This window comes from Corapipo altera, unplaced genomic scaffold, assembly GCF_003945725.1.
Source record: "Corapipo altera isolate COAL_440 unplaced genomic scaffold, ASM394572v1 65, whole genome shotgun sequence".
Taxonomy (NCBI): domain Eukaryota; kingdom Metazoa; phylum Chordata; class Aves; order Passeriformes; family Pipridae; genus Corapipo; species Corapipo altera.
The window spans coordinates 4935330-4950370 of NW_020884891.1; the positions used below are offsets into that span (position 1 = coordinate 4935330).

The 15041-nt window shown below is 43.5% G+C and overlaps 1 protein-coding gene across 10 annotated transcripts in view; it reads left to right on the forward strand.

Annotated features, from left to right (window-relative positions):
* Positions 1 to 15041, forward strand: part of FGF13 (fibroblast growth factor 13) — a 314484-nt gene that overhangs the window by 248476 nt on the left and 50967 nt on the right. For 9 of the 10 annotated variants that reach the window (XM_027645502.1, XM_027645504.1, XM_027645499.1 and 6 more), the window contains 2 exons: positions 6749 to 6859; positions 12307 to 12410. In XM_027645502.1, coding sequence (XP_027501303.1) covers positions 6749 to 6859; positions 12307 to 12410 — 215 coding nt within the window. Of the gene's footprint in view, positions 1 to 4055; positions 4727 to 6748; positions 6860 to 12306; positions 12411 to 15041 lie in introns of those variants that run through there. The other variant, XM_027645500.1, reaches the window with a different exon arrangement.

A 15041-nucleotide genomic window follows, 5' to 3' on the forward strand; every position in this document is an offset into this window, starting at 1 on the left:
ATGCTGTTCAGTCTGAGGATAGGATATTTTGACCCAAGGTGCTGGAAGTAAGTCCCTACTTTATGGCAACATGTCCTGAGAATCATTAATGCTTCTAACAGGGCACAGAGGAGCTTGGGTCCCTCAGTGAGTCACATGTTGGGCTCATGCCCATCACCAGTGCACTTGAACAGGCAGATGGCAAGTGCTGTCTCTCCTCCACCCGTTCCCTTCTCCAGCCTGATCACATCTGCTGACATTCATGTGCTGAAATAGCATCACCAGTGGGGGAAAATAGTCTCTCTGCTCGCAGGCTGCAGTGGGCTATGGACATGCTGCACAGCCTCTGGGGTTTGTCAATACTTGCAGCTTGTTTCACGACAGTGAGCTCTGGAGCTGGCTTGGGATTTTTCATCTGGTCTCGATTTTTGTGCAGCGTTCGTTTTGTTCAGCTGTGTGGATAAGACCTGACATAAATATTTTGCACTCAGGATAGATTCAAACTCATGGCAAACAGCAGTGGTCTGCTGCCACAGCACAAAATGGTTCAAGGAGGATGGAGCAAAGCCCACAATGTTTGGACTTTCCTCTAATTTGGTGAAAGAGCCACCACTGCTTGCAGTTTGGGCCCGTGGCAGGGGTTTGATGCCTTTCTATGCGGGAGTTGGGAAGCAAGGGCAGCACACTTTGTCTTGGTTGAAAACCATGTATTAGTCAAAGGGCCAGTCCTGGTTTGGGTACCAAATTGCAGGCTTTACTTTTGCCCAATCCAGGCAACTCCTAAAGGTTCAAGTATGTTTTAATGATCAGAATCATGGAAATAATTATAAGCAAAGACAACAGATATCTGGGAGGAAAAACTGTAAATCAAAAGTGGATGAGATCTTGGTCTACTTCAAAACAGTGGAATTGCTTCTGGGTCAGATCCCAGCTCCAGGGAGATCACAGCACTGTCTCTGACAGTAACTGTACAAGTCTACCCTGTACTGATTTCTTAAGAGGTGTTTAATTTTTGATTGAAATGGGACTGGCAATTTATCCTTTAGCTTTAAATGTGCCCCATTACAATTGTTATAGAGAAAGGAAGAGAATGTATGTTCAAGGAGTAGGGTTGTCTTCTATGTTCAAAAAGTCACTTGGAATGTTATTTTATTTTACCTTTTTAGCACGGTGGGGAGTGAACAGCTCTTGCTTTTCAAAGAAAATAAAGCTGTTCCTTGAGATCTTTATGTCTGGAACACTGAAGTAGTCCAAAGACTTGTCCTGTACCAAAAACATTTTCCCAACAAGATCTTCATTTTCATGTGCCATTTATAGTAAATGAAGACATGTTTGTAGGAGTACCGATAGTTGGAGAGGTTGATCATGCAAAAAAACTGGAGGACTGTTTTTTGAAACTTAAATCTGATTATGCATATATGCTATTTTTATTCCTCTCTTTAGTTATCTGTCAAGGAACATTTGTGCAAATGAATTTTCATTATGGATGTTAAGCATACAGGCTGGAATGCTGGCAGAAAGATATCCTAAATAGTGCTTTTATATACTGCTTTTCCCCAGGACTTTCAAGGTTAGCCTAATTCTGAGTTCTGGTTAGTCATTGTGAAAATGAAATGTGACCTATAGGACAGATCACAATAAGGCAGCTTCACTTTGATCTGAAGATCAAACGCTGCTTTCCAAACTGGGAATATTTATGAAGTAATTGGTGAGTCTCAGGAAAAACAAGTCTCACTCATGACTGTATTGGAAGTGGAAAGATGGCAAAATTCATAGTACGTTACCGGTGAATTGAGTAGGATGAGTTATTGCTAATAATATCCAACTGGCTGTCTCCTGAATTGGATTTCACATGTCTTATGTGGACTGGCAGATGAGGATAGTGGTGGAACTTGTGAATTACAGCTATTTTTACCCTACTGTTAAACTCAAGTAAGAAATTAGGAGTATTTATTTAGTATGTATATGTGCATGCCATGAACTGCCTCATAAACAAAGGTGTGTATATATACATGAACATGTTGGTGTACGTGTACTCACACACACTTCCTGCAGGAAAGAGGTGTTGTGGATGGGTGTATAGGCTGCCCAATTCAATACACCATGTCAGCTGTCGAGGTCTCAGGCTGTGATGGCAAACATTGTACTTACAGTTAGACATTGTTTTAAAACTTGTACAGTGTGGGCATTTCTGTTATTAAGGCCAGGACATACAACGTATTTTATTGGGGCAGGAATTCCCAGTTGGAGGAGAGAGATTTGGACCTGTTGTGAGCTGTTTCTAGTGGAAAGAAGGACTGTAATGTTTGCAGAGGTACAGCAAGAGGTACTTCTTTTGAACCGACCTCTCTGAAGTGAAGATGTTGGGCAGCATGGTTTCTGCTACGCTTGCCTGGGATCAGAGTGTGTGACCCCAGAGAGGGAAGAGAGGACCTGCCTTTGCCAAGGGCACATGTAGGAGGAAGAAGGGGCAGGTATCCTAAGAAGCCTGGCTGAGTTTGAAAGCACATCAGGAACCTGGTGCTGTCACACCAACCTGCATTGATGCTGTCTCGGTAGCCCCAGGAGAGCTGGCCCAGGGCAAACAGGATGCAGGTCCCAGGCTTGGATAACCAAAGCCTGTTGCCACTGCAGTCCCCACTGAGCTCAGCTCCTGCAAGGAACCAGTCCACAGGGACATACCATCCTGTCTCAGTGCCTGTAAGTGGCTGCAAACCCCCTCAGCCTCGGGATAAATTCTTTCAGTAGTTGTTTGCCTTCAGGGCTGCAGATTTCTGTTTTGTTTCCAGCCTGAATTGGCTTTGATTTAGCTCCAGCTGTTGAAAGCATGCTGAAGAGCAGGGAATGGGTTGCAAAGGGACCTCCAGGACCTCTGATTCCTCTGTCCTGGGGCATGGATGTGTGCAGGGTTCAGTGTGCACTGTGCAGAGCATTAACCACAGTGCAGTGCCAGGCTCTGACCAGGCATCTTGGCACTGCTGCTTTTCCCTGCCCTGGTACCATCATATCTGGCTTACACTTATCTAGAGGTGAATAAAACCATCTGACATGAGAGCCTGGCCTCGGGGGACACAGAGGCACCGTGGGGGACAAAGGGAAGAAGGAGAATGTGGCAATGACAAGGAAATTGCTCTCTCTGAAGATTTTCTAGTCTGCTACAAAACTGGAGCTGAGAGCAGGTGAGGGAAAGGACTGGCAAGAGAGGCAAAAAGCCTCCAATAAATCAGTGGATCAGAAGGTCCATCCTGTAAGGATAAGGCAAAGGCAGGGGAAAGCTGTGGATGGAGGCCACCTGCCTGGTCCCCCCGAACCCCGTCCTGCTGCGAGCCAGGTATCCTCCCTCCTCTTTCGAAGCCCAGGAGCCACCTATTTGCTCATCGCAGTCACGTCTGTTTGGGTGTCTGCGCCTCCCCAGGAGGCGGTTCCGTCCAAAGCAGGTACCCACGGCCCGCGGGTCCGGCCGGGGGGCGGCCGGGGCGCCCCTGCTGCCCGCCCCGAGCCCCCTCCTCCCCGGCCCCTCCGCAGCTCCGCACGCAGCGCCGCCGGGCAGGGCTCCCGCTCGCTGCCTCGCCTGGGAGAGGAGGAGGGAGAGGAGGAGGAGGAGGAGGGGAGGGTGGTGATAAGGTGCTTGCTGCGTCGCCTCATTTCTGTACCCAGCGCACGGTTCGTGGGGTGTGCGCGGTGCCCGCATCGCTGCCGGAGGGATTCTGCTGCTGCTGCTCCTGCTGCTGTTCTGCTGCTGCAGTCCCAGCGCTGGGCTGCCGGCGCCCAGGCGTCAGGGGAGCGCTGCCTGTTTACCGTCTGGTGGGAAGTGTTGCGATTCGAAACCCGAACGTGCCCGTGGAGGGGAATCTGCGCTGGCGGCGGCACCTGTGAGGAGCAAAGGCGAAGAGGCTTCCCGAGGCGTTCAGCAGCCGGCGGCCAAGGGGCCGGGCATCCGCACCTCACCCCAGTGTCTCCACCACCACTTGCTCCGGATCTCTTCTTAAGGGAGAAGAGGAAAAAGGATCCAGAAATCCCCCTGCAACTGGACAGCCCCTGCTGGAGTCTAACAGGTGTTTGCTGGGATTTGAATGGGGAGGGGATGGGTGGGGAGAAAAGTTAACTGGAGAAATTGGGGCTAGGAGAGATGCAATGATCTTGCACCAAGTGGATGTGCCATGTCTGCATGCAAATAGTGCGTCTGGAGAAGCTCGGAGGGATGTCTTACAAGTGATCTGCGTGATCTCCATAGAAACGCTCACCTCTGCCTGCAAACTTTCCCCTGCTAGAAGTTGGGAGGAATAAAAAAGCATCAGAAAGTCAGAAAAAGGGGAAGATCTCAGCGGACAAAAACGCTTGAGCTAAACTGTTGCACCCCGACCTGGGGCTCTGGTGCGAGCATCCCGCCGGTACCTCCTGGGCTCCCAAGCCGACTGGCGGTCGGTGGCGTTGGCCAAGGTGCCCGGCAGCGTCCCCAGCCTTGGGGACGGGCCGAGCAGCATGCTGGCTGTGGCACCCGTGGCCAGCCAGCAAACCCCGCGTGCCTGACCCGCCGGTGGTGCCGGGGCGGTGGCGGCCATGGCTGCAGCCATCGCCAGCTCCCTGATCCGCCAGAAGAGACAAGCCAGGGAGCGGGAGAAGTCCAATGCCTGTAAGTGTGTCAACAGCCCCAGCAAGAGCAAGGGAAGCTGCGACAAGAACAAGTTGAATGTGTTTTCCAGGGTCAAACTCTTTGGCTCCAAGAAAAGGCGAAGAAGGCGACCAGGTTGGCAAGGGGTATATCTTTGGGGGGTTGGTTTGTTTAATTTAATGGAAACTGGGATGTGTGTCAGGTGCGGGGAAAGGGGGGACAGGTGTCTCAGAGCTGGTAAAATGAATGTGCAGGTGTTGCCAGTTATGGCTTGTATCGTCTGATAGTATGCCATGCCAGTCCCTTCCCCAATCATGTTCGTCTGGTTTGTACGGGTAACACACACTGTTGCTGTCTGTCTCACTTGCACACCTGTGTGCACACATGTATTGGTAATTCGGGAGTCTGTCTCTGTGTTACACATACACATATGCATACACATGTTGTTTATTTGTGGGGGAGATGCCAGCGGGGAAGTTCCCACACATGCATCTCCTCCAGTTGTACATTAAATAACTTAGTGGTCTTAGGGATCTGTTTTTGTTGTCCTTCTCAGAATGTCCGTGCTGTGCTTTATCTCCTGATTGCAGATGAAGCTTTTTGCTTTCACTGGCACCTTCCAGAGTTCTGCTTCAGCACCCTGTTCCTTTCTAGGAATCCCATACCTGCAGTTGCCCTGCGGACACAATGTTCTCTGTGTCACAGGTGCAAAAGATCAGGCACAAAGACACAGTCTCTGATCTGAGTGGGTTGTTTTGTATGTGGGAGGAGCAAAACCCTCTGGTAATGTTGCTGTTGCTTTGCTGTGCTGGAGCATCAATGCCATTAACTGCTCTACCTGTCCACCTTGCTCAGTAGCCACGGAAGAGCTGCCTTGTTCACAGTTTGCAAAGAGCTTTGGGATGGATTGTGACTAAAAAACCAAAGTGAGGGTTGGAATAATTTGTTTTCAGAAAAGTTGGTAGATATGAGTTGTGCATCCATCAGTACACTCATTAAAGGTTGCTCACAAGAACTAATATGCTTATGCAAACTGTTGTAAGCTTTTGCCTTCAACCCCTACTAAAATGAAGTAGAGTAACAGAGTCCGTAATGTCTTTGTGTCTGGATAAGCCTCCTTATGTTTGTACTCACTTTCCAGACTGGTGGAAATGACACAACATATCTTCACAGTCTGTTTATCTCTGAATAAAGTAAGATGTTGTGGAGCGAGCTGCAGGGATGCATCAGCTCCTGACAAACGTAATTGTGTGAAACGACTACAATGCAGATGTCATTGGGATTCAGTGGACGTAGACCTTTCTTTGTAATTACTCCTGATGCATTACCTAGATATCTTAAATGACACACTTAGCGTACTGTATGCCCTACTGCTGTATACTTTTTGGTCTGGAATGATATGAAACCCTGTGAGATATCTCACTCTCTGACTGTGAATCTGAGGATGGTTATGAAAAAGAGAAATCTATCCAAACTCTGTGTTGTTTTGATCTTTCTTCTTCTAGCTGAGGAGGTAATTACCTCAGCCCTTATGGTAATATTTATTTTGCAACTCCACACATTGCTGGATTTCAGGATTTCCCCCTCCATTTTCCATATGTTCATTGAGTAGTTTATCGCTTTGGAGGCTCTATACTCTTTGGAGCAGCAAGGGATGGGGTTTGTTTATTAGAGCTGCAGCAGTTCCTGTGCTAAACGTTTGCTGCTATATATTTAGGCTCTCAACTGTCTCTATGGCTTATACTAGTGCTATCGTAAAGTCTTCTTTTTCCTCTCCATTTAAGAACTCACACCTTTTTTAAAAGACATAATACATTCTTTGCCAGCTTGTTTCTAATCTTAAATGAGATAGGGCTGAGCTCCTGAGGCCAAGCAGGACACTGCTGGAATCTGTATTCACTGGAAGTAGATTTTGCTGTGCTATTTACATTGCAGTTGAAAGTGGTATTTAATCATTTTGGCAATTGATTTCATAGACATAAATTTGATCTCAGCCTGAATGAAAAGTGTTGCAAAGCCGGTTTCTCTGCCTTTGTTTTGGGTCTTTTTCTTATCTCAGCCTTGAGAAGAAACCTGAAGATTTGTTTTTAACATCCTGTTTGTTTGGAACAGCACATCAGGATTTCCCACATTAATCTCACTATTGTTCTTTTACAGAGCCTCAGCTTAAAGGTATAGTAACAAAGCTATACAGCAGGCAAGGATACCACTTGCAGTTGCAAGCAGATGGAACAATTGATGGAACAAAAGAGGAAGACAGTAGTTATAGTAAGTGACACAAGAATAAATGGTGTGTTTGTGAATTGTGGTGTCTCATTTCTCCCATGTAGGTCTGATCAAAACTGTTGTCCTGGGATGGCTGAGTGAGTGAAAGTGGCACTAACGCTGTCCTCGCAGCGCGGAAGTCCTTCAGACTTACTGGGTCTGAGAGAAATACAGATAAAAATCACTTATAGAAATAATGAACTAGAGGAGGTAATGATGACACATGTGACAAACAAAGCAAATGTTATCTCCATGGTAATCTAGAGAACTTCATGGCTGTCCTTTGGATTTTATTAGATTTTTTTTTTTTTCCAACGGGGAAAATTTGCTCGCCTACTCAGAGTGCCTGAAATAGAATAACGCTATCTCCACTCCTAAACAGGGGCTCATTCAAACAGAGCCATGTTATTTCACACAATGAGAGTTCATCATCATTTGAAAGTTCACATTTCCCTATTATTATTATTTTTTACTTCTTCTAAACTTAATTCTACCATCAACTTTCCACCAGATTTCCCTCAGCTTTTCTGTGAAGAAGCCTTGGGCATTTTTGGTTGTTGGTTGTTAGGAATTTTTTAGAACTTTGAGAATTAATAGAAAACAAGGACAAGATGACTGGAGAATGGATTTGGCATGTGTAAATAAAATATTTAAGGGTTTCACATAGTTGTATTGTTTAGCTTAAACTACATTTTTGTAAAGAATGCAAGGAGTTTTAAGAAGGTATTTCAGGCCACTTAGATGACAAACCAAAAATCCACACACAGACTTTCCTTGTTAATTTATAAAAAGCACTGATTTCAGTGGCATAATTTAACATGAAAAGCATTTGCAGGTGAAACATAATTTCATTTTACAGGGCACTAGAATATGGCAGAGTGAGCACTTGATGCAATAGAAGATATTGCATCTTATTTGCCCCATCACTTGCTCCCATCGTTTTCCCACACCCTCTTCAATCCTTTTTGCATCCCTGTGTTACCTTCTCAGTGAGAGGAGAGGGCTGGTTTCCCTGTGGGAGGAGGTCCCCCCTGGAGCCCTTGGAGGTGCTGGCCATAAGGGACAGTGAGGACCTGTTGGGACACCTGTGGTCTGGCTCCAGGTCCCATCATCACCTGCAGAGACCACATCAGTGCAATGGTGATGGCTACTGCCACCTTACACAGTTCTCCTAGTGCAGCCACAAAATTTACCTTAAGAATGGTCCTTATGGACCTTAAACAGTGCTTTTCTTTCAAATAAATGTCCTGATATTTTAGATTTTTAAAGTCAGTACAGATCATTCAGGATTTTGGGGTAATTCTGTTAATTATCTTAAAAAAAAAGATGAGGAAATAGGCAAAGCTTCCTCCTTCTGTCCAACTGTGATATTGCTATAAACTTTTAATTTACCGAAGCAAATATCTGAAATTGCAGATATTGATTTTTATTTTTTTTTTTGGTTGTTTCATCCAAATACTTGGCTTGGGATCCCTCTAATAGGGATTCTGAGATTTGAAACAAGATAAAATTTATGGAAATACAAATAAATATGTCTTTTCTAAGATATCTTTGTTCTCACTGTGTCCTTAAATTGACCATAACCTGATAGATTAATAAGCAAATCATAAAAACTTGTTTCTGTATACCAGCCTTCCAAAATGCTGAATACTTAGATATAATGGAAGTATCCCAGAACGGATTGCAGTTGAGAAGAACAGAGGAGGGTTTTATCATAAAAAAAAATCATACTCCTCTTTTATGTAAGGTGGGTGTATGGCTCTTGGTGTCCTTCAGTCCTGAATTATTTTTAATTGCAATATTTTAATAGAACTAGTAAGACAGACTAGACTGATTGTGCTGCGGGTCAGAGTCCACATAAGGTGCTTCCCCCCAGCCCTTGCTAACATGAATACTTAGCAGATCAGACCCTCTAAAATCCTTTCTTCCAGTGTCTGCAGAGACATCTCTCATTTAGTCCATTTTCGTGCACTGCAGGGAAGCTACGGGACTTGTAGCCCCCTCCAAAAGCAATTATTCTTCCCTGTGTATGGTAGGACAGGAAGAGCTTGCAGCCCCCCATAACCAGCTGTCTTTTGTGCTCCCGACAGCAGCCAGGATCCACCTTCTCCATCATTTATCACCTGGAGCTGGGTGGGAAGTTGCCTGAAACTCTCCTTCAGCTCCTGACTCGGGAGCAATTATTTCAAGCTCTGCAGATCTGCTGCTGCATGCAGGGTTCACAAAAACAAGTTTGCATCCACAACTGCAGGGAGCTTAAAAGAAAGATGAGAGTTTGCAGCAAAATTTAGGCAGAAAATGAAACACGGATTTAAGGAGCCATAGCACTCATCGGGCCTCAGTTTTAGCCAAGATTCCGTGTGATTTGAGGAAATGCCATGTGGAAAGGATCTCCTGGCTGAGACACAGATTTTTACTCATTAGGTACGTTAAATAGGGCAAGAGTTTAAATAAAGACAGAATTTATTCCCCAGTTTTGGCAAGACAAAAAGATTTCAAGACTGATAAAATAAGGAAATATAGGAAACAATATTCTGCAGAAAGCATACAAAAGTCCAGGTGGCCAAGCCAAGACTGGCACAGACTTCACAGTAACGTATACGTTCATAAATTCAGCTGTGGCCTGCTGCCTCTTGTTTCGCAGCTTTATTTCTATGTCAGCTTGTATTGCACAAGGGCCATGGCAAAGATCATCTCTCCCTTAGGCATCACTAAGTTTTTCATTAGGATGGATATTAAATCCTTATTTTAAACAGCACAAATGTAATAGGGAAAGACTAGGATGCAAATAACTTTGCATTATTTTATGCTGACACCAACTGATTACAGCAGCAAGTAATTTATTTTCCTGTGGCTTTTTTGCCACCCTTTCTGTCATACCTGCCCACATGAGGATCATCCCCTAGAAATGTGATAGCACCTGCATCCTGTTGTCTGTGGTGCTGGGGACTTGAAGAGATGGGACTGTGTGGCTTTGCTGTGGGTGCCATCAGCATTCGCTGACATGGACAGGCCACTTCTGGAACACTCACTGTTCCAGAAGCCAGATTTGGACTTGCTGCTGTGCAGGGACAGTGAGAATAACAGCTGCTGCTAAAGGGGACAGTCCCTTTTCTGGTGCAGTGCTAATGTCCCCTCTCCCTGGAGGCAGTAGCTGGGGTAGGATGTGTGGCTGGGCTGGCACAGGGCAGAGTGTGCACCCCTCCAACAGCCGGTCCCTCTCTGCTTCAGCAGAGTCAGCATCACCCCCCCCAACAGCCCTTTCTCAAATTCCAACAGTCTGTGCCACAGCAGCTGTTCATCCCACTGAAGTTTAAACCAGCTTCTGAGTGTGCCTAACCCTCATCTTGCCTCAAAATAGAGCGTGTACGTTTATGGCAGGAAAATGTTCTGCTGCTTAGGGAAGCAGCTGAGCACCCACTGCAGTGGGTGCCCCAGCCATCCTCTGGCAGGAGTCACTCAGACTCATATCTGCTCACTTTGCCCAGCAAAGCACAGCCAGGAATCTCTTACTAAAGCCTATTTCTGTGGCTCCTGGTAGCTGTGCCTTCTCAGTTGTCCCAGGCATTGCCCTGTCCTCAGCTGGTTACTGACAGGTTCGTAGCACTGTTCGTAGTGGAATCCGTGCTCAGACCCTTGTGCTGAAAATACCCAAACACCTGCCCTACTTGTAAATGTGCCATTAGGAAATCATCTTTCAAAAGAGACCTGCAGGTTCTGCCTGGATACCGAGCTTTAAATTGTGCTCTTCAGCCTACACAAAGATCAGATGCTGCTTTTTGGGGTTGAGCTGCAAAAGAGGGCTCTCCAAGGGAATATTTAATGAGTCAGAAAGGGAATATTTTCTCCCCCAAATAAACTCAAGCATTTCACAGAACGAATGAAAAATCCATTTCCCTTACTGAAAATCTAAGATTCTTTTCCCAAATACTGCACAGAATTAGAGGGGTTTGTTTTAGTGAAGAGAGAAAGTCATTTATGTTGATTTTGTACTTGAGATGAATGTGGGGAGGGTCTGCGTGTGTGTGTGTGTTTGTGTCTGCATGTACACTCTCCCATGTGAGAGGGAAAGAAAAACACAGATTTTATGAAATCCTACATTAATTTGTTAGTTCTGGATATTTCCACCTTTTCTGCTACATTTGACCATTGTAGGAAATGCAGTGCCCAACTTCAGGGCATTTGGCAATCCCACACCCAGAATTTAGGATCTGTATTAAATACTGGCCAACTGTAAATTTCTTTTTTAATAAAATATGGCCATTTGGGGATTTTCAGGCTGAAAAAGGATTATAAGGGGTCATAACTCTCAGCTCATACTTTTGAAAAGAATAAAAATATTTCAAATTCATAATTCAGTTTTAAATTGGCTTCAGACAGTGACCATAAATATCAAACTTCAGCCTGAAGCAGACCAGAGTTTTCCAACCAAGTAATAAATCATTGGAAATGAGAGGCAGTTTGGCATTACTTTCTCCTATCTCTTCATTTATACTACAGACTGGAAGGAGATGTTTTGGGTTATGATAACTTTTCTTAACTCCCCTTTATTTTTAATCCTACATAGTGAACATGGAGTACTGTATTCAAGACCTTATTGCATGTGTTCAATTTTAACGTATCCATGAATCCAAGCTATGGCAGAGCTTTGATCTTTTTTTTGCCTTTTTTGCTTTTTTTTGTTTTAATTTGCCACTTTACAAACCAGAATCTTCATTTTTTTGAAGAGACACTTCTCTGCTTATAAATACTGCCACTATTACCATGTATACAAGCATAAACACAAGCAGAACATTCGAAGCAGCTCAGTTTTGAAAGCACAGATTCAGGGCTTGAGCTAAAGAATATGCTATAATTTCATTTTGAATTTATTTAACTCTGTTCTTTCAAACCCATTCTCCTCTAAAAAGAGGAAAAAGAAAACCCCACTGAGTTTTGAGTGGAAGCATTTTGGGATGTTAATGATGGTTTTTAATCATCTTCCTCCTTCCTTTTGGTCAAAATGTTTACTGAATTTGATCTGAAATTTACAAAACGAAAATTGATCATCTTGAAAAACTTTTTGTTTGCTTCTGGATTTCTTTTTCTTTTCTTTTTGCACTTACTGTCAAAAAAAAAAAAACCAAACAAATTAAGTGTGTTCAGTTCTATTCAGCAGACCCTGGATTCTGCTCATGAGGCAGGTAAGTCCTATTAGCTGTCTGTACTTTCAATTCACCATCTTGAGGATGAGGGAGATACATTGGTACCCTCATGTAGTTTCTGAGCTATTAGTGGAAATTGCTGTAGAAGAACATGACAGTAGCAGTATTTCTCTGTAGCACCCACAGAAATTAATATATGCGTGCATAGACATTTTTTATTTGGTTCTGGTAATTATGGTTTAATTTTCTATCTAATCTGCATACTCTAAAGGATTAATTTTGCTCTCCATCTTCTTTCTCTCCTAGCTTTGTTTAACCTCATACCTGTGGGTTTACGAGTGGTGGCGATTCAGGGGGTTCAAACAAAATTATATCTGGCAATGAACAGTGAAGGATACCTATATACATCAGTAAGTAAACATTTTTAATTCTGTTCTCGGTGAAATTGCATCAAGAACTTAGTAAATATGTAATTTACTATTCCAAGGAATCTGCTTATAATCTATAGACATGAGATTTGACAGCAAATTCAGTGCAGTGGTGATGGTCTGGTTCTAGCTTATTATTCTGTTTCCTTTAGGAATACATATGGATGTATGAAATCAAACTGTGGTGCCTTTGATGCAAACTAATAATCCTGAAGTGTGAAATATATAAAAAACCACACCCAAAACCAAAAAGGATCCTCTCTCTCGGTCACTGTGAACTGACTGGGCTAATTAGAGCAGGGTGTGGAGGGGAAGGGACAACTCATGTATCGCATGCATGCCTGAACACATTTTATATCTTCCTATATAATCTCTGTTACTGTTATTAAAAGGGATTAGAGAAAGTAGGTTTTTTTGTTTGGCCAGGATTTTCAAATAGAAATTTTATGGCTTCAAGTTGCTGAGTGAGTAAAGAACTGTTTTATTAGGAGTTTTGATGAAGAATGTCAGTAAATAATTTTCAGTGACATTTCTTACAAGAGCAAACAGTGTTTTTGTGAAAAAAAGAAGAAAAAAAGACATTTTAAAAAATAGGCCGGTTTTCAATTAAAAACGTTTAGTTGAACTATGTTCAGGAGTTTTAATTATAAAGTCTTAATAGATTTTTCCCAAGGAGGAAAATAGAGGAAAACGTAATTTATTATCTTCTGCAAATTATTCTCTTTTATGAATGATTCTGTTAATACTGATAACAATTAAGTAAACTTATTCAAATCTCTCATTTATTTTGCAATCCTGACAGCTGGGACAAGGGGCAGCTTTGCATATTTTTCCTCCTGTATCTGCAGAGCCAAAGCAAATTAGAACTGGCGTTGCTGCGGGACAAAGTAACATTTCAGTGAACGGCATCGAACTCTGCTTTCTTTTTTAGTCTGCCTGTTTGCTTAGTGTGGTTAATCCACAGACCTGTTTGTAGGGCTGTAGCCACACAGCCAGAACGTGCAAAGTCCGCTAATCCTGTGTAGTCACAGTCCTGTGACTGCTCAGTGTCATTTACATTTGCACTGCAAATGTACCTTTGACTGCACCGTGGTATTATTCACATCAGTGTCTGCAGTTGCGGTCCTTTCTGGCTGCTCACTCCCCCAGAGAGCACTAAGTCATGCTGTGCTGGCTTCTGTGGGCTCAGTCCCACCTCAGGGAGCGTTGTGTCTCAAGGTGGGATAGAGAGGTTGCTACATAAAGCAAAATTTCATTGCCGTGCTTAGTTTTAGCGGGTCAGTTCTTTCGTTGCATACATTCTGGGAAAACCAGATCTGTGTTTGCAAAGAAGAAGATGGGATGAGGGTGGATTCTGCCCCTGTTAACCTACAATATAGCAATAACTTCTCATTGTGAGCCGTGACCACTGAGAGAACGAAGTATCACTTCTAGTATCCCTTGACACGAGAAGAAGGGACAGAATATAACTCTGATTTGGATTAAATCCAACTTTTTGCTTGATGGGCATGTAAACATCTTAGTCAGAGCTCAGAGATTCACTTCAGTTGTAATTTTTATTATTTGCATTGATTAGGGATAGTTCCTTATGTGATTATGTTACCGTGAATAGTGCCTTCCTTGAATCCTTTAGTATCTGTGAATTTAATAGTTTATGCCATTGCAAAATTAATTGGTGATACATCTCTATTTTCCCCTTAGCAACAGTGGTCATTTTGGGTTTTTTATTAGGCAACTATATTTTCTTACATTTATTCTTATATTCTTGAACTTGATGGGCTTGGCAAGGCCTTAAACAGACTTTTGTTGTGTTGTTATGTCCCAGATTCATATTTTAAATACTCTTCACAAAGACAGGTGTCTGTTGAATTTCAATCTACTTTTCCAAAGAAAGTTACCACCCAAGTTTTCAATAAGTTTGGATTTATCCTCTGAGGCTTTCTGGTTTCGTTGTCTAGTCCTTCATAATAATTGCAAGAAACTCTTGGTGGGCAAAACCAACTCATGTCTCTGTCAATGAGCCCAGGGTGTCAACAAGGCCTGGTGAGGAGTATCTTCCCCTACTTCACCTGCTGTGCAAAAAGGTTGCCAGAATCCAGTTCCAGCACTATTTTTTAAGTGTTTCTAGCACTTCTTTTGCTGATAATGGTCCTTTCAGCAAGGGATATTGTCTGACAGTCTGATGCATGGGAAATGAGCTCTATATTTTGGGCTGTATTCTTGGTTGGTATAAATGAGTCCCAAGAGAGCTCAGCTGATTTATACCAGCTGAACACTCACCTGTTCAAGGAATGCCACCAGGGAGTCTGGGGAACAGATCAGCTCAAGTAAGTGACAGCCATCTACACATCCTGAGGGTTTCCAAGCCCACAGAGGGATGTGTTCCTGAATGGGATTTGTCAGGAGCAGACAGATGGCAACATGGGATTGATCAAGTGCAAAAGCCCCACAAAACACTGTCAAATTCCTGAAGCAAGAGAACAAAGGGAAATAGAAATGTACTTAAATTGTAAATAACTATAACAGATAGTTGCATGCACGATTTCCAGAGAGAAATGAAATTAGCATTGATGGTGCAATGTAATAGGGAGAAAGAATATTGTGATCTATGTC